This window comes from Haliaeetus leucocephalus, unplaced genomic scaffold (genome assembly GCF_000737465.1).
Source record: "Haliaeetus leucocephalus isolate CR32 unplaced genomic scaffold, Haliaeetus_leucocephalus-4.0 Scaffold262, whole genome shotgun sequence".
Taxonomy (NCBI): Eukaryota; Metazoa; Chordata; class Aves; order Accipitriformes; family Accipitridae; genus Haliaeetus; species Haliaeetus leucocephalus.
In genome coordinates, this window is record NW_010972698.1 from 7,874,567 (window position 1) to 7,897,512 (window position 22,946).

General features: G+C 39.6%; 2 protein-coding genes across 2 annotated transcripts in view; one reads left to right on the forward strand and one right to left on the reverse strand.

Annotated features, from left to right (window-relative positions):
- COL4A5 (collagen, type IV, alpha 5) overlaps positions 1-22,946 on the forward strand; it is a 50,503-nt gene that overhangs the window by 14,198 nt on the left and 13,359 nt on the right. The window contains exons 19-40 of the mRNA XM_010569147.1: positions 337-510; positions 1,447-1,530; positions 2,734-2,826; positions 3,403-3,473; positions 3,750-3,941; positions 4,379-4,547; positions 5,213-5,305; positions 5,396-5,500; positions 6,076-6,173; positions 6,440-6,590; positions 7,789-7,902; positions 12,187-12,354; positions 13,256-13,345; positions 14,167-14,316; positions 15,600-15,698; positions 16,697-16,786; positions 17,492-17,631; positions 18,578-18,704; positions 19,965-20,045; positions 20,609-20,707; positions 21,273-21,323; positions 22,125-22,310. Coding sequence (XP_010567449.1) covers positions 337-510; positions 1,447-1,530; positions 2,734-2,826; positions 3,403-3,473; positions 3,750-3,941; positions 4,379-4,547; positions 5,213-5,305; positions 5,396-5,500; positions 6,076-6,173; positions 6,440-6,590; positions 7,789-7,902; positions 12,187-12,354; positions 13,256-13,345; positions 14,167-14,316; positions 15,600-15,698; positions 16,697-16,786; positions 17,492-17,631; positions 18,578-18,704; positions 19,965-20,045; positions 20,609-20,707; positions 21,273-21,323; positions 22,125-22,310 — 2,625 coding nt within the window. The remainder of the gene's footprint in view (positions 1-336; positions 511-1,446; positions 1,531-2,733; positions 2,827-3,402; positions 3,474-3,749; positions 3,942-4,378; positions 4,548-5,212; positions 5,306-5,395; positions 5,501-6,075; positions 6,174-6,439; positions 6,591-7,788; positions 7,903-12,186; positions 12,355-13,255; positions 13,346-14,166; positions 14,317-15,599; positions 15,699-16,696; positions 16,787-17,491; positions 17,632-18,577; positions 18,705-19,964; positions 20,046-20,608; positions 20,708-21,272; positions 21,324-22,124; positions 22,311-22,946) is intronic.
- The window catches only part of IRS4 (insulin receptor substrate 4), a 41,713-nt gene continuing 41,526 nt past the window's right edge, over positions 22,760-22,946 (reverse strand). Inside the window, exon 8 of the transcript XR_774451.1 lies at positions 22,760-22,888. The gene's annotated coding sequence lies outside the window, so the exon portion shown is untranslated. The remainder of the gene's footprint in view (positions 22,889-22,946) is intronic.

The following is a 22,946-nucleotide window of genomic DNA, read 5'->3' on the forward strand; positions in this document are numbered from 1 at the left end:
CATTATGATTCTAATGTTACAGCTTGTAAATGTTCTTTTTTCCATCAGTAATTCCTTTCATTAGTCCTGTTTTATTATTTTTTTTCCTTCATAAATTTAGTTGTTGAGTCTCAGGTCAATTTTTCAAACAAAAATCTCTGAAAATGCAAAAGTGCGTATGTCAAACACTGCACATCAACATGTAGTTTGATTCCATAACAGAATTGTTATGGAGTACTTACATGGAAATACACAGTCTTATCTGTAGCATGTTATTCTTCATATATCATTGGCATCCTTGTGAAAAAGTGATTTAAACCTTTGAGCTATCAAGGAACTAAGTTCTTCCCATCTTAGGCATCACTACTGTTGGACCACCTGGCCCACCTGGCTTACCTGGTGAGAGAGGACAGAAGGGAGATCCAGGTTTACCTGGTGTTTCTATTCCTGGGCAACCAGGACTTGATGGACCACGAGGACCTCCAGGACCACCAGGTCCCCCAGGGCCACCTGCACCATCTGTTCCTCCTGGTAAGTGATAACCACATAGACCTCAAGTGAGCCCTGCTGTGACTTACCTGTGAGATTCAGCTAGACTGGAGAAGAAACTTGAGGGACCTTTGTGCTAACTCATATGATAATGAGAGTCCTCCAGGGCCAAGGAGATTTGACCCAGATATACAAAATGAAGTATTTTTCCAATTTATGTTACATCCTATTTAATCCAACTAGCAAAAGTTACATTAAAATTTGTGCATAAAGCAGGAGGTAACCAGTTTGACACTGTCTTGAGTAAATTTAGCTTTCATGATATGATATAATAAATGTTTGGAGGAACTATGCCCTAGTAAGAGTTGTGATACCAGGAGAGTCAAAGGAGTAATTTTTCACAGAATTCCAGTTTAAGTTCATAAATATTCTACTGTGTCAACCGCACCAAATTAGCTTGGGAATGGACACTTTGTATGAAGGCTCTTAGCTCCTTTTTGGTATATAGGAAGTAGGGAATAGGAGATGGAATATGAGAACTGGAAAGCTGTAGTGGAGTGGGGCTAACATGGTTCAGGGAGGAATTTGGTATCTAGATGGCACTGGCATCTTAAGTCCCCTCACTGATGATATTTCATACACTTGCTTTTATGATACGAGGCTGTATAGCAGAATGTAGTGTAGAGGTGGAATTGCGTAGGCTGTGGGAAGTAGTGGGAGATAGTTGAGGTTGTAAAGGAGAACTGATGATTGTTGTGTAACATCACTGATTGTTTCCTTTTAAGTTTGGATTACATTGGTGGGTTTTCATTAGCAATCCTCTGTCTGAATTGCCAAAATGTTTGTCTGTGATTGTGTGGGTATACTAGAATATCCACACAAATACTAGGAAGTACATTTTTGTACTGAATACACGTATTCGGTGCTGCTGTCAGTCTAACACAAATTGATCATGAAACCTCTCCCAATTCTCCTTAGGTGAAGGGTTATGTGAGCAGGGGCCACCAGGTCCTCCAGGAATTCCAGGACAACAAGGCTTTACGGGGGAGCGAGGCCAAAAAGGTACAGTGTCATGGCTATCTTGTTTTTTCTCAAAACTTCTTTAAACAATGTAAAGCCTGTATTAAATAAGGATAAACAGTGTCTCTTCCCAGTAGGGTTGAGTGCAGGTATTTTCTGTTTCTGAGTAAGAAAGCTGTTTTGTTTGGGAAAAGGATAGTCCCTCATCTAGTGTTAAAGCACAGGAATCTCGAAGTGACTGAGGGTACAACCAATGCTAGGGCCTAGCATGGATCATGATTAAAGTAAAATGGAGCTTCAGGTTTATGTGTACCTCCCAGGTAGATAGAAACAAAGTGCTTTGTAACAGCAGTTGCCAACTCTATGTGAAGAATAGCTTTATATTTACTTCATGAATAAATTTGACATTTTTTATGGAAAGCAACATTGAAATTATAAATGCAAGATTCCTAATTTGAGTTGGTCAATCTACAATGAGTTTGTTTGTTTGGTAAACAAAAGAAAGACGTCTTTAATGTGTGTCCTTGTTTCCAAAAAGACAACCTTGCAATGAGGATGCCGATATAGGTAAGTGAGAATCTTTTCCTAGCTCAACCATGGACATCCTAGATGACTTTGGGCATCTCACTTAATTTTGTACTCCTTTCAAACAGAAGTCTTTTTTCTTATGGAGATTGTAAAGATTAATTAATTAACCTAAATGAAGTGCTTAAATACTAGATTGACAAATGTCAGAAAAGTCTGTGTGTGAAGGAAAGTCCTAACCTTCCTGAAAACATTTTTTTTTTTTTTTTTTTTTTTTTTTAATGAAATAAGTTTAGCCTATTGTCAAATCAATGAAACATTCCCAGTATTTATTTTGCACTCTTGGAGTTTAATTAAAGTTTGGGATTTTGATGTATGTGTTTTAGAGTTGTAGTTTTGAAGTGTCAAGTATCTGCTTTAGAAGAGGACTCTTTTGCTGAGGAAAAAAAGTCCAGTTTTATTTTTTATTATTGAAAGCATTTTTTTTGTTTTCATTTCTTTTGCACTATCCTAAATAAATTCTAATCATATCTGATATTGGTTGTCTGACTCCTAGCAACCAAAAAGCTTCAGTTTGGCTTTCATGAGGGAAACCTTGTAATATTGAAGTGATCATATAATTACATAAAATAGTCATTTTAGACTTGGTATTATAGATCAGTAGAAGGAAAACAATTGCTGTTGTGTTCAAGTATGCTTTTTCAATGCAAATCTTTTTAGGTGATCAAGGAGACACATGCTTCAATTGCATAGGAACTGGAGTAACTGGGCCTCCTGGGGAGAGAGGACCACCAGGACCTCCAGGTAGTCCAGGTAAGGCTGTAGTCTTCACTATTTTGCTTAATATATTCCATAAAGTCATTTTTGTATCTGAGTATCTGTGTATAATGCTAATGATAGATCTGTGTATTGTTTAAAAATTCAGATGCACAGTTGCTGGCTCCGGTATATAGTTGGTGCATGTCCTTTTTGCACAATTGGGGAGTGTTAGGAAGAAACAGGCTGGATATGTGCAAAACAATCACTCATTTTTTTAAATCTAGTCTTTCAAAACAAAAATTATCAAAGACAGACTTGCAAGCATTCTGCATATTGAAGGTTTATGGTTTATTTATCTGAAAGTGAGAAATTAACTTTTACTACTTGCTAATCCTGAAATGATAGAGGAGCTGGAGCTTTTAAAAAGTGTGACATTTTTTGACACTACTGATTTAACTTAGATTTGCAAATTTTGTTCTGCTCAAATAAAATCAAGCTTTCAAAAAAAACCAGACTAAACCTTGCCTGGTTTTAAAACAACTTAGATATTATCTTATGCAAACAGCATGCTTGATATTTACAGCTTCTACAGTTTTATGTTTTGCTTTTATGTTTTTCTGCACTACTCAGGTTCTCCTGGTTTTCCTGGACCAAAAGGTGAAAAGGGGCTTCCTGGATTAACTGGCCTTGTAGGGCCACCAGTAAGTGGTGGTGTTATGTTCTGGTGGGAAAATAGTGTCTCGTTTGTCTTGCATGTTTGGTAGTTCTGTGCACAGCAGATATGAATTCTTGTTTAACACTTCTTTTTTGTCCATAACTAGCTTGAATGCATTATTCTTATATCTTATAAATATATATAATAATTAATAAATGAGATATATATATAAAATACATATATATCTTATAAACTCAGAGAGGGACTGAAAGAAAAAACTAAAATGCCTTTTTTTTTTTCTTTTTTTTTTCTTCCCCCTCAGGGATTTCCAGGGTCCCCAGGTGCTCCTGGGAGACCTGGTGCTAAAGGAGACCCAGGGGATGTCCTGACTTCACCAAGAATGAAAGGTGACAAAGGAGACCCTGGCTTCCCAGGACCTCCGGGTCTTCCTGGCATAGATGGCACTCCTGGACGAGATGGACTGCCAGGTCTACCTGGGCCTAAAGGGGAACCTGTGAGTTCCATTTTATGCTGTCTTTGATTGGACAGATGTTTTGGGAAGACCTGGATGTATTTGGCATAGTGCTGATAAGAGGACTGACATATGCACTTTTTTCTGAATGTGACTAACACTAATTCACTTCAGTAGGTGCCAATCTAGTGGTGACATGAATCTGTCAATGCCCCTAAAAATAAGCTGAGACTTCTCTGGAGTAGTGTCAGATGGTACTTTCTGCCATTGTCTACATTTCACCTATGCAGTGTGAAGAATTAAGTAGCCAGGTTTAGTCCTTCTCTCTACCATGTTAGTAAGATGTAGGCAGCTAATGGCCTTGAGACCTACAAGGATGGAAACTGCCAAAGAGTTTCAAAACAGAAGCAATGAAAAACTTCAGTCCTTTGCTAGTAAATATATGTGCCTCTTTCCCATTCTGCTCTCCCTTTTTTCAGGGCAGTGTTGCATTCAAAGGAGAGATGGGTATTCCAGGTGATCCAGGAATACCAGGTCTTCCTGGAGACAAAGGACTTCCTGGACCTCCTGGTTTTGGTCCACAAGGTTCACCTGGTGAAAAAGGCATCCAAGGTGTATCAGGCCGTCCAGGGCCCCCTGGAGTTCCTGGTGAGTTGGTCTCTGTGTGCTATAGAATGAAAGCTGTAAAATCAAGTTTTATTCTTTTGCTCCAGATAGTTGTCAGAACATAATGCTGCTTTTAAGTTTTTCCCAAAGGCGTTGTAAGACCTGGTATTTATAAGCTCCCTTATTGAAGGTCATCACAGAATCGCGAGTGAGCAGAATTTGTGCTATGTTACTATATGTTACTCACCCTTCTGCTGTGACCTCTAGAGAAGTTCCTCCTTCTCCACTGACTATAGTGGAAATGCATTGTAACTACCATCTGGTTTATGCTTAATAATACTGCAACTACAACAGGTTTTGAAAACAAGGGTTTGCTTTGAACAAGTTTGCTTTTGTTACTTTCTTGCCCACTGCACAGATCCTGATCAAGTTGTGCTAGTGTCAGCTATGGAAAATAATATCTGCATGATTGTACCTAGGAGAAAGCTAGAAAAAAAAAAAAACCATTTCAAGAAAACTGTCTAAACAATGCTTCTAAGCCTGTAAGTGCTGTATGCGGCTCAGAGGCAGATAGCCTATAGGGTAAAGTGTTGCTGGTGTTTAAGTTCTTTGTAAGCTTGGGATGTGGCTAGCATCTTTTTCTGCTCAAAGAAAAACAGAAAATAAACTCCTACTGAGTGATACATATTTCTTCTTTTTGGTTTTAGGTCCAAAAGGTGACCCTGGCCAGACTATTACAGAGCCAGGAGTTCCTGGCCCCCCTGGTCCTCCAGGAAGAAATGGTGACCCAGGTCTTCCAGGTAAAGCAGCAACTAGATATCCAGGGAATTCCAAGAGCTTTTTATTCTGACTGATTCTTGATAACTATGTTGATTTTCTTCTTTTTACAGGAGATCCTGGTCAGCCAGGTCAGCGCGGCTTACCAGGCATCCCAGGTGCAAAGGGAGAGCCAGGTATTCCTGGCATTGGACTACCAGGCCCACCAGGCCCAAAAGGTGTGTTTACAGCCATGTTACTGTATTGTACTGGCTGGAAGAGGGGACTTAGTTGTGTCTCTTTGCTTTTTCCTAGTGAGTTGATTTCTGTCTCTGGAATCCTTAAAAAAATGTTTGTCTTGATTTTATACATCTTTATAATAGTTTCAGAAGTATCAGGAAAAAAACCTGCTGAGCTCTTATTCCTCTGTTCACTGAACTTACATTTTTCAGTAAACCAAGAGCACAGAAGTAAATGTAAAACTTTGAGAAATGATGAATGTTTGAGCTTGAATCAATAAATGATCTCTGAATGCTGCCTCAAGACGTTTCGGCTGTAAACTGTTCATAATTTTTGTTAGGGCACACAGCATGGGGAGTTGCCCTCCTCTGAGAGGAGTCCCAGAGATCCTCTGTGGCAAAGACTGTATACTCAAAAGTTATCTCAGCCAAATGAGTACTCCTCAAGTATGCTTGAGCTAGCACAGGACCTCTTTTCAGAGATTACTTTTCATGGGCCCTAAGCATTTCTGGAAGAGTTGTTCTAATGCTTTCTGGTGTCCCCTTCGCTGCCCTAACCTCCATGTCTTGTGTAGGTTTCCCAGGGACTCCAGGCCCTCCCGGAGCTCCAGGAACTCCAGGTCGCCCTGGTCTAGATGGACCTCCTGGACCACCTGGTTTCCCAGGACAGAAGGTCTGTGTTTGCTTGTTTAATACAAAAATTCACTTTCTTAGAGGTTCTTCTGTGGCAGTGGGAAGTTGGTGGGGAGGATTTCACCTCTTGTTGTCAGCTTCTGATGGCAGGGAAGTCACGTTCTCTACTTGAGGTTTGAGTGAGGGTAGGAAAAAAGAAATTGAACTCTAAGAGGGGGGGGAATTTTTTTCTTTGTTACTTTAACATTTTTAGGGGAGGCTAAATTCAGAAAAACCCCTTTTAAAAAATTTGTTAATTTGTTACAGGGGGATCGTGGATTTGGAGTTCCAGGACCCCCCGGACCCCCCGGACCACCAGGCACAAAAGGAGTTCAAGGACCTAAGGGTGACCCTGGCTTCCCAGGAAACCCTGGTCTCCCAGGACGGGCAGGTTTTGATGGAACTCCAGGGCCCAAAGGTATGGAGAACTGTCCTGGTTTCAGCTGGGATGTAGTTAGCTGTCTTCCTAGTAGCTGGTACAGTGCTGTGTTTTGAGTTCAGTATGTGAAGAATGTTGATAACACTGATGTTTTCAGTTGTTGCTCAGTAGTGTTTAGACTACAGTCAAGGATTTTTCAGCTTCTCATGCCCAGCCAGGGCCCCTGACCCAAACTGGCCAACAGTGTATTCCATACCATGTGATGTCCCATCTAGTTTAGGAACTGGGAAGTGGGGGGGGGCAAGGATTCGCGGCTTGGGGACTGGCTGGGTGTCGGTCGGCGGGTGGTGAGCAATTGCCCTGCACATCATTTGTACATTTCAATCCTTTTATTACTACTGTTGTCATTTTATTAGTGTTATCATTATCATTATTAGTCTCTTCTTTTCTGTTCTATTAAATCGTTCTTATCTCAACCCAGGAGTTTTACTTCTTTTCCTGATTTTCTCCCCCATCCCACTGGATGGGGGGGGAGTGAGTGAGCGGCTGCGTGGTGCTTAGTTGCTGGCTGGGGTTAAACCACGACAAGAACTCTCCCCTTTTCTGTTCCCTATGGAACTTGAAAAAATGTAGATGTGCTGGGAGTCATATGGCAGTTAAATACAAGCAGTGCTGACTTTAGAGCAATTACTTCAGGGTCCATTTTTCCACATCAGACATACCTGTGTAAATGGAAACTTGTGTTCTCAAAAGACAAGCCAGCAAGGGAGTAAATACCAATCTGTGGGTCAGTATCTGAAAGCCTGTATTCTAAAGACAAATCCTGTTAACGTGTGGGTAAAACTTTTTCAATAGAATAATTGTCATTTAGATGCACTGTGCTTCAACGTGCAGAGGGTTAGCAATTCATGAATTCCTGCTGTTAATCATTGTCTGTATTGAACTGCAGAGCATGCCTGGTTTGCTGGAGAGCATCTGTTGAGTTAGATGTGGACTATGATGCAGTAACATGTCTCTGTGTAGCCTATAAATGTAAACTGCATGCATTCCACATAGAGTGAGGACAAATCTCTGGCTTTCAGAAATAGCCTCTGAAGAGTGTTTTTTCCTGTGTTAGATCCATATTTGTTTGCATGCAAGGATGAGATTTCAAGTACAACGTGCAGGCACTCTGCTTCTGAAAGCAAGTATCTCTGAACGGAGTTCACTATTTAACTAAACGAGAGTGCTCTTTTAGGTGACCCTGGACCAAGTGGACCACCAGGACTCCCAGGCCCACCAGGCATCCCCGGCATTGGTGGTCAAGGTCCACCTGGATCTCCAGGACCTCCGGGTCCTGTTGGCCCCCCAGGTAAAACTTGCATAAATTATACCCTTAGTTTATTTCTGGCATACACCAAGCAGGTACACAGGACACTGAAGGTCCCACTGAACAAACAGGCAACGAAAGACAGAGACCTCATGTCTATTAGCTTGGCTGTTTTGCCAGTCAAGTGGGCAAAACTTGGTACATCGTGTTTTTTACTGAAATCAGAAGTGGAACTACATTCAGCCCTGCCATTGCACAACTTAGAGACGTCTCAAGGGTGTAAAAGCCCACTTTGGAGATGACCTGCAGCCTCAGCAGAAATTCTAGGAAGTGCTGTGCACAGATAGTGACAAAATCTCTGTGAAGGGGTTTATCACAATACTCTTCAGGACAAGACAGAAGGGAGCACAATGTCAGTGCAGAGGTTTTGGGGATACAGAAGAGGAGGAAAGCTGCCTTTAGCTGCTTGTACTGTGCTGTCATTACATTGCTTTCAAATAGCAAGATGGTCTTTAAATTCCAAAGCAATTATCTAGCTTACCAAACTGTATTCCAAATTCACTGGGTGAGAGGTATTTTTAAATAACTTTTTTACATTGTTATCTAGAAAATTAATTTCTGGTTTGGAAAAAAAGCAGACAAACTCAATCCCCTATACAATTCTGTTTGTCCTCCCTCTACTTACATGGTGAATGCAAAAATCAAGGGATTAATTCAGGTTCTCCCTGATGTGGCTAGGCACTGGTTTTTTTTTTCTCCCTGAATGGAAGCACAATTTAACTCAGTTAATGTGGAAAGGAAGAAAGCATGAGTATTCAAAACTAGCTGGTTCATTAGTTTGTAGAGGAGAAAATGTTCTCCAAGTAGTGACATGATACTGTTTTAACAAAAGTCTGTCAGTAAAAGGTCATACACATTCATCTTGTCATAAGCACACCTGCAAAAGAGCTTTAGAATTCCTCTTACAGAAACCTCTGAGTTCTGGAGTTCACGATTTCCTTGCACACTTCTTTTCTGCAAAAGCAAGAAGTTTTATGAGTCCTAATAGGTTTAAAGTAGATTGACAAAGTAGAATCTAAGGATAGTGAAAATTAGGAATATGTGTCTGAAGGGAGTTTGATTTCTTTTGTCTAAAATGACTGGTGACTGATGAAGATAAGAACTTCTCTGTGCACATAAGATGGATAAGAATCCACCTCTGTGCACAAAGGGTACACGTGCATGCATGCACATCATTCTTTTCACAAAGTTTGTTTAGGGAAATTCTTTTTCCCCTTCATTCAGTGAATGGGCTTGCTGTGCAACAACTCCTGATGTTGCAAAAGTGTGGCAGTCACCACAATGAGAACGTTCTCTGGGAACTTGAGCATGCCTGCAGCTGAAACACTTCACAACCCATCTGGTTCTTGCCATGCCTGTATGACTGTTTACATTTCGTGTTTGTGAGCTGCACTTTTTGAATGTGTTTGTATGCCAGCACTGGGATTGGCATTGTTCACAATGCATGCTGAAAAATTCATGGCCAACTGTAAGAGCATGGATCACAGATTGGTTGATCATGTTCAGATCTTTATGAACTGTAAGCTGAAATTCAGCAAAGTGCTTAACTTGAACGTAGGCAAGCACTTGAGTAAGTAGGCCCATGGAGTTTGAGTTCTACTCACATACATAAAGTGTGGGTCATGTTTAAGTATATTTCTTCACAAGGTTCCCAGTGGGGAAAGGAAGGTGTGGTCACTGCACCAACAAGCCTTGAGTGTGTCCAGTATTAAGAGCTAGGGACAGACGGGGTCTGGACAATGTGCACAGAGGTTACCTGAGCCAGCAGGTGGGTCTGCTGCCTGGCGTACTGTGCTTACTATACTGTCCTGAACCTGTGGTTGCACTTGAGGCTGAACTAAAACAGAAGGCAACACAGGTGTGTATTTGGGGTGAGGAATGAGATGTATTAGTATGGGTTTGAATGTTTCATCCAATGCATGTCCTTTTGTCTTCCTGTAACATCTCTTCTGGTGTTAGCCAGAATTTGATTTCACGTGATTGCCGATTTATTCTTCAAAATACCAATTTTGACAAATGCACAATTAGTATTAGAGTTGGTAGATTTGAAATGCTTATATTTTTGCTCTTCGTGTCTGTACTGACTAATCATTGTGGCTACTAACAGCATGGTGGCTCTGAAATCTAGTGCATGGTTGAAGGTCCCACTTGAGAAGTCCTTGTTATTTCCCTTTGCATTGCTATTTCTCTGTTCTGTGCAGAATGCCTTACATTACCATCTCCCATCCCTTGTTTGTTTTACTAGGCTGTTTTGATTCTGTTCCTTTATGCAACATTAGGGTAAAGTTGCTGGGGCTCTGTTTTTCAGGTAATTTGGAAAATTCTTGAAAGGATTTCCCTGTTCAGAATTTCCTTTCTCTGCACCACCATTACTTCAAATAGTTTGCAGTAACTCAACATTCTTCTTTTTTTGAATATGTAACAAATTACTTTAGAATTTTTTGTGTTGTCTATATTGTTCTAATTATGATATGGTTACATTTTTGAGAACCAGAAATTCAATTAGAAGTCATTTCTATTTTTAGAAGTATCTTTACCATTCTAGATACAGAGTTTGTCCTATTACTGGGCTATATATATATATTCCCCCCCACCCTTGCTGATAGAGAGACCCCTTAAGTGCAGAGAATGTGTGGTTCCTATCCATCCTCTGGTACTGGTTTTTTCTCTGCAAAGTAAGCAGTTCCAGGCACATGACAGCATAGTTTAATGCAGTGATAAGCTGCTGCCAAAGGGGAGCATGCTTATCATTAAATAAATGGAAGTCTATAGCCTATGCTGTCAAGAAAACTTGATCTGCCTTTTTAGTGTGCAGAGAGCACATCGTGACATCACTCCTAAACTTGTTCCTGCAGTCGAGAGCAGGGGTCACCGTTACAGAGTTAGAGAGTAATACTGCCTTGTAGTTAATTTATGAGGTTTTGGCATGGTGTTGTCATAATCTCAGTAGAGTATGCTAGGGCATGGAACATGCGATATACTATCTCTGTAGGTGTAACAATGTAAATTTGCATAATAGAACTAAAAGAATGTGGAAAAAATATTTAGAAGGTTTTTGTGTTTTAAAGAAGCATCTTTTGAAAATCCCTATTTGAAGGGATTTACCAGAATGTGATGCACATCAACAAGAAGCTGATTGGTAGGGTGTACATTGGTGTTCAGAAGGTGTCCAAGCCAGTATCTAGTAATCACAGTCTTGTGTAAGAAACAGTTCAGAAAAACCTTGTTCCCCAGTTGTGAAGAGAATAGGAGAAAAGTAGAGAGGGAAAAATAATTTTATTTTTAAAATATACCATCAATATTTGAAAATATCTTACTGAGTTTCTTGTTTCTGCATACAGTGGTGGCTGCATTTTGAAAAGACTTCCAATTTTCTTTGCAGTCTGGTTTCTCTTAACTGCATTAGTGTTGTATTCTTTGTACTTAGATCTGTTTTTGGCAACTGTAGGGTAGATTTTTTTCTTTGTTCTAATCTGTATGTGCTTTATTTTGTTTCCTAACTTAACGACTACTACAACTCCTTACTGCTACCTGTCTCAACTTCCTGATGAGCTCTAACTCGTTGGTTTTTGAACCTCAGGTTCCCCAGGTACTGTGGTTTCTTTACCAAAGCCTTTTCTTAACTTCAGATTTAAGAATAATCCTTTTTTGTCATCTACATTTCCAGAGAGAGCATCCTCACTGATACAGTGCACAGGAGGGAAGCAAGCACTGCTTGCTTCAGCAGTGCCTCAAGCTCGGTATCATTAGCATTAAACAGTCCTAAGCATATTTTGACAATTCATATTTTTCATTCAGGGAAATGTAATGCAATGCAGGATTTTGCTGTCCTTCAAAAATATTCAGCTGATGTTATCTTAGAATGTAGTAAAATTGAATCATTAATGGAAATATACTTGTAAGAATCTCAATGCTTAATGATAAAATACAAACCAGTCTGATCAATCTTGGCTTTTTGTTTTATTAGTCAGACTTAAAGGGTTGTTGAAGAGAGTTGTTGTTTTCCTTTTGAGATTCTTTTGAATTGCATTTGCTACAACTTGGTAAAGTTTTAGTAATGCTTCTTTACAGGAGAACATGGCCTTTTAATATGTGGAAGCCATTAAAAAATAAATGCCTTTAGAAGAATTGCAGGGTTTTCATCAGTGCTAGGAACAGACTGCAGATAAAACTTAGCTATTCCTACAGTACTACGCCCAGACACACACATATCTCAGCCTTGCCTTACTTTTTGCTAAAAGATTGTGTCTTAACAATGTTGTCTAGGGTTGCAAGGCATTCCAGGGGAGAAAGGGGATCCAGGTCCTCCAGGCTTCGACGTTCCTGGTCCTCCAGGTGACCGTGGAGCCCCAGGATATCCAGGACCCCCTGGTCTCCCAGGGCCTCAGGGTTCACCTGGACCACCTGGCCGAGATGGAATACCTGGATTTCCAGGTAAGTTCACATTTTTTACCTGTGGACAAAGACCAAACTGTAGTTACAGGTGGCTGCTCTTTATGCTTGGGTGTGCTACCTTAATGAGCTTCAATGTTTATCCTATCCATTTAAAGTTGGATAAATGTAACCATTACATCTCATACTTTAAAAAAAAAATCATAACAAAATTCATTGCATTAAAATCCTTGTCATCTCTCTACTCTTCCCTGTAACTTGATTCAAATATTTTCCATGTTACTCTGTTTCATAACTTTCAAACGTGACTTTGATCATCATTGTTATGACACTTTTCTAATTTATTTTGTGATTTATTTTTTTTCCCTAGTCACTGGTACAATTTAGAAATAGCATTTGTAATTACTTCCTTTAAACAAATTCTATCAATTGGATCCAACACATAGTTTTAACTTCCTTATTCTGTGTGTTAGACTATTCAGTTACAATAGTCCGTTCTACCTTCTGGAATAGAAATCTCAAAAGTGAATTTTGAGAATCTCTGTCTTCAGATAGAGGGGACGATACAAAAGATTCTAGAAATAGTGTATACCTAATTGTCTTTCTGGCTTTCAATAAATTCAGGTTTGCTTTCAAACAAGTATTTATGTTTCAAACCAGGGAACTAAACTTATTGGAGGTATACATATTCTTTCTACCATAAAGAACAGTGCACTGCAAATTTTCTTCCCAGGACCTAACTGGAAAATTTGCTACAGTTTTCAAGTGTCATTTTATCCGATTTAGACCTATACAGGAACTGAGTGCTTGTAATTCCTTTAAAACAGGCTTTATATGCATGTGCTGGTTAATAAATACCATAGAGATGCAGGGAAGTAGAAGTTAGGTACTGATAGGTTTTGAGTTTTTGTTCAGAATGACAATGGTGATTCAATGCATTTAGGTGCCAAAGGTGAGATGGGCGTCATGGGAGCTCCTGGTCCTCCAGGGCCTCCAGGAACTCCTGGAAGAAATGGCCTGCCTGGCTTGAAAGGTAATGTTTGTTTTGTCCGCCCCTGAAGAGAATGCAGAATGCTGTTTTCTGTGTTCTGTGTGGAAAGAGGTTTTATAATACTAACATCTAGATCTTCATTACTGGGATCTGCTTAGGTTGTCTTCTTTTGACAGTGCTGATGTTCAGAATTGCTTTGCAGTTTTAAGCCATAGCATTCAGTCACTCTTTTTTTGATTGATGTCATGACATGTTAGCTATTTTTAAAACATTACCTTTGGATTGATGGCATTGAGGTAGGGCAATATTTCTGAAATATGTTGTAAAGTCTGCTTTAAGCCAGAGAAGGAAGAAAATCAGCAGCTTTGGGTTATGGAGTCATGCAGAATCAACTCTATAGATATCACAGAGAAACTATTCTATCTACATTTTCCCAACCTCCTTGTTGGAGATGAATTTTGAAAGACTTTGGTAGAAGAAAAACCCATTCATGTCCCCAGAACAAGGAGGCTGTGAATCCAAAGCTGCTGTAGCTGTTGCAACTCCTCTGTGCTAGTGGCACAGTGTAGTGGGGCTCTGGGAGCTCTCTCGATGTGGATCATACAGACAGCTGCTTCTTCTGAGGTGGGCTGGCCAGAGCTGACAGACTGCAGCATACAGACCTCCCCATGCAGGCCACTCTCTCGGCTTTGTTCCAGGGCTTAAGATGCTGTGGAGAACCTTGCATAAACTGACTGATCATTTAGTGAATTCCAACTTCATGAATAAATCATGACTCCCTATGTAAGAAAAAGCATTACAAATATATTAGCCTACCTTAAGAATTATATTTTTTTCACTTTTGTTGTCTGTACCTACTGTAGGTAATAATGGATTACCTGGCCCACCAGGGCCTCCTGGACCGGTAGGACAGAAGGGCATCAAAGGTGAAGCAGGCCTGCCAGGTCCACCTGGAAAAGTTGATCCGAAACAGCTAGGAGCAAAAGGAGAAAAAGGCGAGCCAGGTGTTCCAGGTACAGAACTTTGCATGAGGGTCTGGGGAGGTGGCTTGTCCTCTACAGAAAACAGTGACCTGTAACTGAATCCATTACAGTTCATTCTTGCTTACAGAAAAAAATAAAGCCAGAATCTAGAGGTGGCTTAAGGTTCTCTAATTTTAGGCTTTTTTCTTAAGTGGTTCTATGACCAAGTTACTCCGTATGGTTAGTTTGCAATGTCCTTGCTCATTAACTGTTACTGTTATTTGGCATATGGCGATATTGTAATAGTACTAAGGTGCTTTCAGCAGGATTACGATTCAGTCTTCTAGGTGTTATTCCTAAGTGTGATAAGAGATAGTTGTCATGGCTGCTGTGCTGGTTGCATTCCTGCTGTCTGGAAGGCCCTTGGGCCTTTGCCTTGTAGGATGGAATTGTACAGGTCCTCTGCTCATGCATCACCTCCAGATTCTCCCTTTGGGTATCTCTGTAAGTTTACCCTCCCCTGAGCTACATGTCATCTCTGTGGGTGTTTCTACTAGGGAAGCTGGCAGCCTGGAAGGTTTTCTCCATTCACTCAAGTCTGTTTTCTCTCACTTGCAGGCTTCCCCTCCTCCCCCATCAAGGGTTCTGACATCTCCTTTGAACTCTAATGTAGTCTTGAGAAGAGTAAAAATACCCTAGAGAGAACCAGAATGCCTTTCTCTAATGTTGCGCCAGCCATTGTTGTGCTAATTTATCTATTGTATTAATGTCTATGAAGCCTAGGTAGGATCCTAAGGCACTTAGCCCCACCCCCCACCCCCGTTAAGTAAGAGCTGTAGAGGGCAGATTTAACTATGCCTGCAGGGCAGCACGAAGTTATTGTATGGGATAATAGCCACACAGAATTTGTAAAAAGCTGCTAAAATACCTGCATTACTTATTATAATATATCAGTCCCAAAGTGCTTCGGTGTAGCAATGCAATTAAACATGTATATAAATAACGTGGATGAATATAGAGAGGTTAGCACAGAGCCTGCTCCTCTGAAAAGATGGTCCCTTCTGAATAAAGTATATTGGCATTAGTCATAAAGTTACTTTTTCCTATACTTACATAGATTGTTCCTGTTCTGTAGTACTTTTAAACTTTCCAGAAGCGATATTTTGTGTTCTGCGATACTTCTCTTTGCTAAACTAGGGGGAATTATATTTACTGAAGAAAAATCCCTATTTGGATTTTTATTCACCTACAGCTACATCTGATCTCTTCAGGTAAAAGAAAACATACAGTATTAGTAAAATTAATAATAATAAAATGTACCTTTTTCCTTTGAGGTATTCCTGGTTTATCAGGACAGAAAGGTTATCAAGGTCTTCCAGGTGACCCAGGCCCACCAGGACTTAGTGGCCCACCAGGTGTGCCAGGATTGCCAGGTAAGTAAACAAGGCCTCAGATAGACGGTTTTGATGTGTAAAAATTTGCATGCGTTTTTACCACATGGGGTTGGGACGTTAATCCAGGCATATCTAAGCAAAACCTAGGGATTTACGCTTAAAGCTGCAGGACAGTTTTGGGACATTTAAAATCATTATCCAAACAGCACACTTTGAGCTCTTTCCTTCTAACAGACCCCAAAGCAGTTTTAAGCTGATCCCATTGAAGATTAGGATAGCTTTTAGGATGACTGGAACAGTGCTTGCTGCTTGAGCAAGCAACATGACTGCAGGATCTGCCAACAGGACTTGTCCGTTTCATGTTTATTTCTTATATTGTTAGTCATTATACTCAAATGGCCAAATGAATGTATTGCAAAGGCTGTCTGGATGTCATATCCTTGCTTTAAAGATTTGCAAGGATCAAGAAAACAAATTCTGTTTTGCACTGCTTCTTCCTATAGCTGTAATAATTTATCTGACATCTTGAATCTTTTCTTGCTATGTCTAATGTAGGTCTTGCTCTAAATATCTTGTTGGGCTTGGGGAATTTTTTTAAGCATCCGGGACTCAAACTGGTTTGAGCATTGTAGGTCACATTTAATTCCATAATAGGAGCTACTGAATACCTATTGCAAATGAGAAAGAGATAATGTGTTCATTCTGCAGAACAACTCATGAGAGACCAAGTCACACCAGTACTAAATTGTTTCAGATGGTTACTAAGTCATGGACTGAGATTTGACCCATTTCATTAGACTAATCTTCAAAACAAAGAAGAAGTTGGCCAGATCAAATCTTGGCTTGGAACAAACTGAAGATGTTTAATATTTCACCATAAATGGGTGTGAAAAGCATGTAGGAGCAGTATGAGGTCTAAGGCAACTCCAAATCCATTGCCTTTGTAATTAGATGACAAGCATATTCATATGAGAATGCATGAATGTCAGAAACTTTTAATTATTGCCATTAATTAACTAAACCCACAACTTTCCTAGGCACCAAGGGAGACATGGGGCTTCCTGGGCAGCCAGGACCAACAGGACCTCCAGGGTTAAAAGGTGCCATGGGAGAGATGGGCCTTCCAGGTTAGTTTCTGTACTTGTATTTTACTTCATTTTGGCCATTATTTTCCTTTTATATAGTACAAAGGTGGATCTGCTTGTGTGCAGTATCTAATAATATATTTAAATGCTAATGCAGATGAGGAATACATAAAGCCCTACATACATACTTGTTGAAATAGTACCTAAGAAATTGGAAGTACCCATTAAAACAGAAAATGCAATACATATTATTTTAAAGTGGTTACAGATGTAGAAGCAGAATGATCTACATTTTGTAACTTTCAAACTTTTCTGATTTCTCTGATTCCACTCTGTGAAAGTTCAGAAAAAAGATGACTGTAAACCCACCTGTCAGAAGACAGACATCAGACACAAGCAAAAGAGGAAGGAGAAAGTGAATTTCATTATTTAGAAAGATTGCTGAAACAAAAATTCCAGTTTCTGAGGATTCTAATATTAAATTGTGCCTAAATACTACAACAAGATATTTGGTTTTGTGTAAATTAAGAATAAAAAAAGAAAGCCTAGAAATGTCATGCAAAAAGCTGTGAGAGATTTTTAGATAATTTAGTGTTTTTTTAAAAATAAAAACACATTAGGTATTCAAAGCCAGCCACTCAATTTGTTAGTGCTTTCTAGTTCAGTTGCTGTAATCTGAGTGATTTCTCTAAACTACTGCAGAAGTTTTTTTTATATTTATAAAACTTGTATTTTATCTTTGGACAGGTCCCCCAGGGATTAAAGGCAGCCAAGGAATAGCAGGACGTCCAGGGCAGCCTGGGCCTGCAGGATTTCCTGGACTGAAAGGGGAGAAAGGTGACCCTGGTCTTTCAAGCATTGGTATTCCTGGTCTCCCTGGACCAAAGGTACATTTACAAAATTCTTCAACAGAAAATTCCGTAAGGGAATTAGATTCTGTGTTGATTTTTTTAAATTATAACTTAATTTATTATTATTATTATTATTATTAATTGTAAATATGTATACAAATATGTGAATAACAAGTAGGGTTGACTGTGGTTTGTTCTTTTCAGGTGGGAGCAAAAATTTCTAATTTTAAAGGTGAAAATATTTACATATAATTTAATCTGGTTAAAGGAGAAGATTGTTTACCAGACCTTCCAAGCTGTGTTCAGTTAGTGGCCTAGTCTGCACTGTGACACCTGCTGACATTTTGGTAGTTGGCAGGGATTTATACAATTAATATCATTGTTCCCATGTCTAATAATGTAGTTAATTCTAAAAAAAACTAAGACAATATGCTTTTAAGAGTAAATTACTAATGATATATCATGATTACTGCTGCTTACAATTTTTAAGTCTATGTAGAACATTTGCACTAACATTTACCTATATCGTTCTTTCTGTCACCCACAAAAAGGTGACAAAAAGACCTACAGAATATCTAGCAGCCTTCACTGATGCCTTACAATTGATGTTGAGCAGCAATTAATTTAGCAAAAACATTGCATGATAAAAGCTCCACAGATTTCTTTTTTTATTCTGCATTATCATGGGGTAAAAATCCCTGTCTCTTCCAAAAGAAGAGAACACTCTTTTCTTTAATGTAGGCCAGTTCTGAGGAAAAGCTACGATAATCTGTACAAAATTGTAGGGGAAAGCTGTTAAAATCTTTACAATTGCTATTTCCAATTAATTTTCTGTGTGAGATGGTTAACCATTAACTGGATATAAGGAGAAGTGTACACAATATAATGATGACCTTTTTGTCATGGTAAGACTGGGAACATACAAGAAGGGCTTACGCACCTTACAAAGACCAGGTTCTCATTTCTGCTTAATGTTTTCTAGGGTGATCCCGGTTTGCCTGGATACCCAGGTAGTCCAGGCAGTAAAGGTATAGCTGGAAATCCTGGTTTGCCTGGATTTCCGGGCAGTCCAGGTGCAAAAGGAGAACCAGGCCTTCCTGGATTCCCAGGTAATTCTGAACAGGATTTTTTTATTTTCCCACTTGCTTATATTGTTATATACATCTAAACACAGTGGGTAACTGGTGGAGGGCTGCAGGAAACTTTTAAAGTTTCTAGCAATCTGCTGCTTCTAAGCTTTGTGCTGTTGGAATTGTCACTGCAAGAATAAGAGCATGAATGTATCATTTAAGAGTGCCTTCTGAAATTATTCATCTGCTCTGAGAGGATGTAGCAGTTGTGTTAGCTAACGCTCTCCATTCCCCACAGCAGTCAGACTCTCACCTCCTCTGACCCACAGCATAGCTGTGTTTGGCTCTGTATTTTTACTTCATGAATTGATAAAAAATTGTCATCAGGAAAACTGGGCTTTTTAAATAGCATCTATTATCTAAAAATATGTTCTAAAGAGAATCTCTTTCTGAACCATAATGAAATCAGGTTTTCACTCTTTAAAAAATATCAATAAAGATTGTTTATGGGTATGTCAGTTCTTCCATTCTCAATTTAAAGAAACAACGTTTTTACCAATGCTGCATTTGCAATAAAGGCCGTTCTACAAGCATGCTTGAGCTGCTTTAATGTAGGAAGTTAGGGAATTTGTAACAGTGTAGTCATGGCAGCAGGAAGCTTAGAAGAGAACAAAACCTGGCCATGAACCTGACAGTTTTAACCTCTGCTTCATGTCATGCCTGAAAGACTCTGAGCAGTCAAAACAGGGTATTGAGACACTACTTCGACCAGGCTCAGATGCTGCTCAGAACAGACATACTGCAACAGATCAATTGCTTCTCCTACCTCCCGCTCAGTTCATGCTGTAGGGGTGAGAATATGGTGTAAATTCTAATTAAGACCATTTTTATTAAGATCCTTTTTCAGGAAAGGAAAAGAGGATTGGAGAACGACTATCCAAGCACAGTTCATAATGCTTTCAATTTGTTGTCAAGCAGAAACGCCTGTCTCTAAAATGCTAATTTCCTAGCAGACTGCCAGACTCCCTGTGTCCTTGGCCATGGGCACTCAACATTTAAGAAGACAGAGTCTTGAGAGTAGCAGTAAGGACAGTTGTGCTAGTATGTTTTGTTTCTGTACATTCTTTGCCTTATAATTCATCTCCTTGATCAGATGTAAATCTGCAATATGAGCATAAATACAGTATCTTGATACAATTAGCTCATTTGTTACTCAGGGCATCTCAGATTACAGCATTTCAAGATCTGCTGAAAAGCCAGTTTTGCGCTTAATTTGATTGAAAACCCCGTATTTTACAGGAACGCCAGGAATTCCAGGACCAAAAGGTATTGAGGGGCCTCCAGGTAATCCTGGACTGCCCGGACCACCAGGGCCAGTAGGTGAGCATGAACAGTGCAGCAAAGGTCAGCTGCTTCTGTGAAAAACATAACACATGAAGCCACTTCCTTTCTTACCTTTTTAACATCACGAAAATGCATTTATATGTATATGGATTCTCAAACACCATTGCACACACTTAGTTCATTGAAATTAAACAGAAAAGAAAGAAGTTTTAACTTTCTCTTGACAACTTATGTCTGCTGTCATAGTCATATCATCAGCTATTGAACCAAGAAGTTAACTGTTTCAGTATTTACCGGCTTTATTTATGTTAAGTACTCCAGTGGTCTAACCTGTTTTTATAGGAGCAAAATTCTAATTTATCCTAAAGGGAAGCATTATATTATTTTAAGCAAACATGAACTGCTTAAAAGGTCACAGGCCTAAAAGCCTTTTCTAAATTATCAGGGGGGAGAGAGAAAAAGGTTTTAATTTTAAGATTACACCCTTATGAATTTGTTATTTCATTGTCACGCCTTCAGATTCAGATGGTGGGAGGAGGTTGCTTTTTTTAGTTGCAGGTTAGGCATTACTGTGCTAATGTGTTCTATCCCCCTTTTAGGTGATATCGGTCGTCCTGGCCCTCCTGGTCCTTCTGGGGAGAAGGGACAGCCTGGTCGAGATGGTATCCCTGGACCAGCTGGACAGAAGGGCGAACCAGGTTAGGTATCCTTCCTGTTTGTTTTCTCCTCTTCACTCTGTATTGTGATGTCCTGCTTTCTCTGTTTGATCTTTCCTATAACTGCCCATACACTTTCAAAGCTGCTCCTGTGGTTCCCAGCTGCTGAATGGTTCACAAAGGGTGCTGTCAAGCTGCCAATGAAGCACAGGACAAGAATTCAATCAGCTCTTAAATTTTTATTACCTGACTTCAACACCAGCCCGTGTTCCTGTATTCTACGGTAGCTGTATTGCTTCAACTCAGTTACAGAATGGATAAACAGTGTAATGTCTGCCTTAAATGTAGAACCCCAACCAAAAATGTAAATGTATTAACTCTCAAAATCTGAAAGAGCATCGTGTGAATCAATAGAAATACTTACAGATGCATTTTGTAGCAAAACCTCTGGCTTTGGTGTACACTGGTGAGTGAATGAGAATCCTGGTAGCCTCGAGGAACTGGAGATTTAGACCAACGGCACTTTCATCATTCTCAGCCTCATATTCCTCTTCCTGGAGACTTGAAAGTTATATGTTCATTATTAACTGAATCTGTTTCTTTCCAGGTCTACCAGGTTTTGGGCGCCCAGGACCTCCAGGACTTCCCGGATTGTCAGGTAAAGTCTCTCTGTTGTTCTTTGTTAAAAAGGTTGAATGTAAAATATATCTACACACCAAAAAAAGAAGGACATGCTGTATGTTCTGTAACAAATGAATGCTATAGCAACAACTAAAATAACCTTTTTTTTTTTTTTTCCTCCTCAGCATATCATTTTCTATTAACCATGGTAATAAAGACACTCATTACTGACTACTGAATTTTGTAAATTAGCAATTATGCAGACAGAATAAATCCACATAGGATAATAGTCTACTGCATTGTGTGGAACTTTGCTGATTTGTCTCAGTAAATAAAGCATTCATACAACAGATGACAAATGAAGCTGCTTTGAAAATATCGCTGCTTGCTGTATTACTTTTCAGTAGCATTAAAGCTCCTAAATTCCTCAAGCTTATTTGAAAATTTTGCAAGTATGTCTTAACTTTCAGCAGTGTCTCAAAAACATGATGAAGTCTTAATATTGAGGGATTCCTTCACAGAAAGCATTGCTTGTAGACTTACAAACTCAGAGGATGTTTATGAATTAACTACAGCATCACTGAGTAGTAAAGTGAAGCTTAGTAAGACCGTTTAACGTGTCAGAAGCTATAGCACTTTCTCCTGCAAGAATTTTTAGCCCTTACTCTTTTCTGAATGTTAGACCAATTTTATACTGTCTCACTGCGCAAATGAGGTGACTTGTGGCCAGACTTGCACCTTCTGCAAGAGGGAGAAACGGCTTTGCAAACTGATATTTGGACTTTTTTGCATATCAATTTGTAACAGTATTTATAAACATGGCTGTTTGATTTTACAGGGCAAAAAGGAGAACTGGGGTTACCTGGCCCACCAGGGCCCCCTGGACTTCCAGGTCTGAAGGGAGAACCAGGTTTCCAGGGATTCCCTGGTCTACAGGGTCCACCAGGTCCACCAGGATTACCAGGGCCACCTCTGGAAGGTCCTAAAGGTAGCCCTGGTCCACCAGGTGTTCCAGGAAGGCCAGGTAAGAGCATGACCCATACCTATCAACATCTGCCAGTACTTTCATGTTTTGCTGGTAGGTTATCAGCCTTTAAACTTTCTCAATTTATTTGGATGGATAAGTTCAAGACTCATGGCAGAGGTCTTGATGTTTGTGGGCAACCAGAGGATTTTGTTGCCAAAAGTAACAGTACCTAAAAATAAACCAGCCTCATTTTCTATTAATTTCTGATACCTGGCAGCAAAAATCTAATGCGTTAATAAACGGGAGATTCTCCGCATGCTGTCACAGTAATCATCTAGCGAGCACGATATCGACTTTTGAACATCTGATACCTTTGCAGTATTGTCACGTGATCAGCAAATGTCATCGCGCACAAAAAACCAAAAGTAACAAACCCCATCATTTTAAGAGTCATGAAAATCAAATTCACGCTACCATCACAGCATGATCAAATTGGATAGCTCTCTTCATCTTCGTGTCATGTAACATAACTCACTGCTCCGTTGTGTCATGTGGCTCCCATGGACTCAGTGTACCATCATGCCGTTTTCATCTTTCCATTCCATGTTTGCATTTTGTTCCTGCACCAACTAATTCTGGGAATGAAAAAAACACTAGACTGAGTTAACATTGCTGAGCAACTCCCTGGCATGT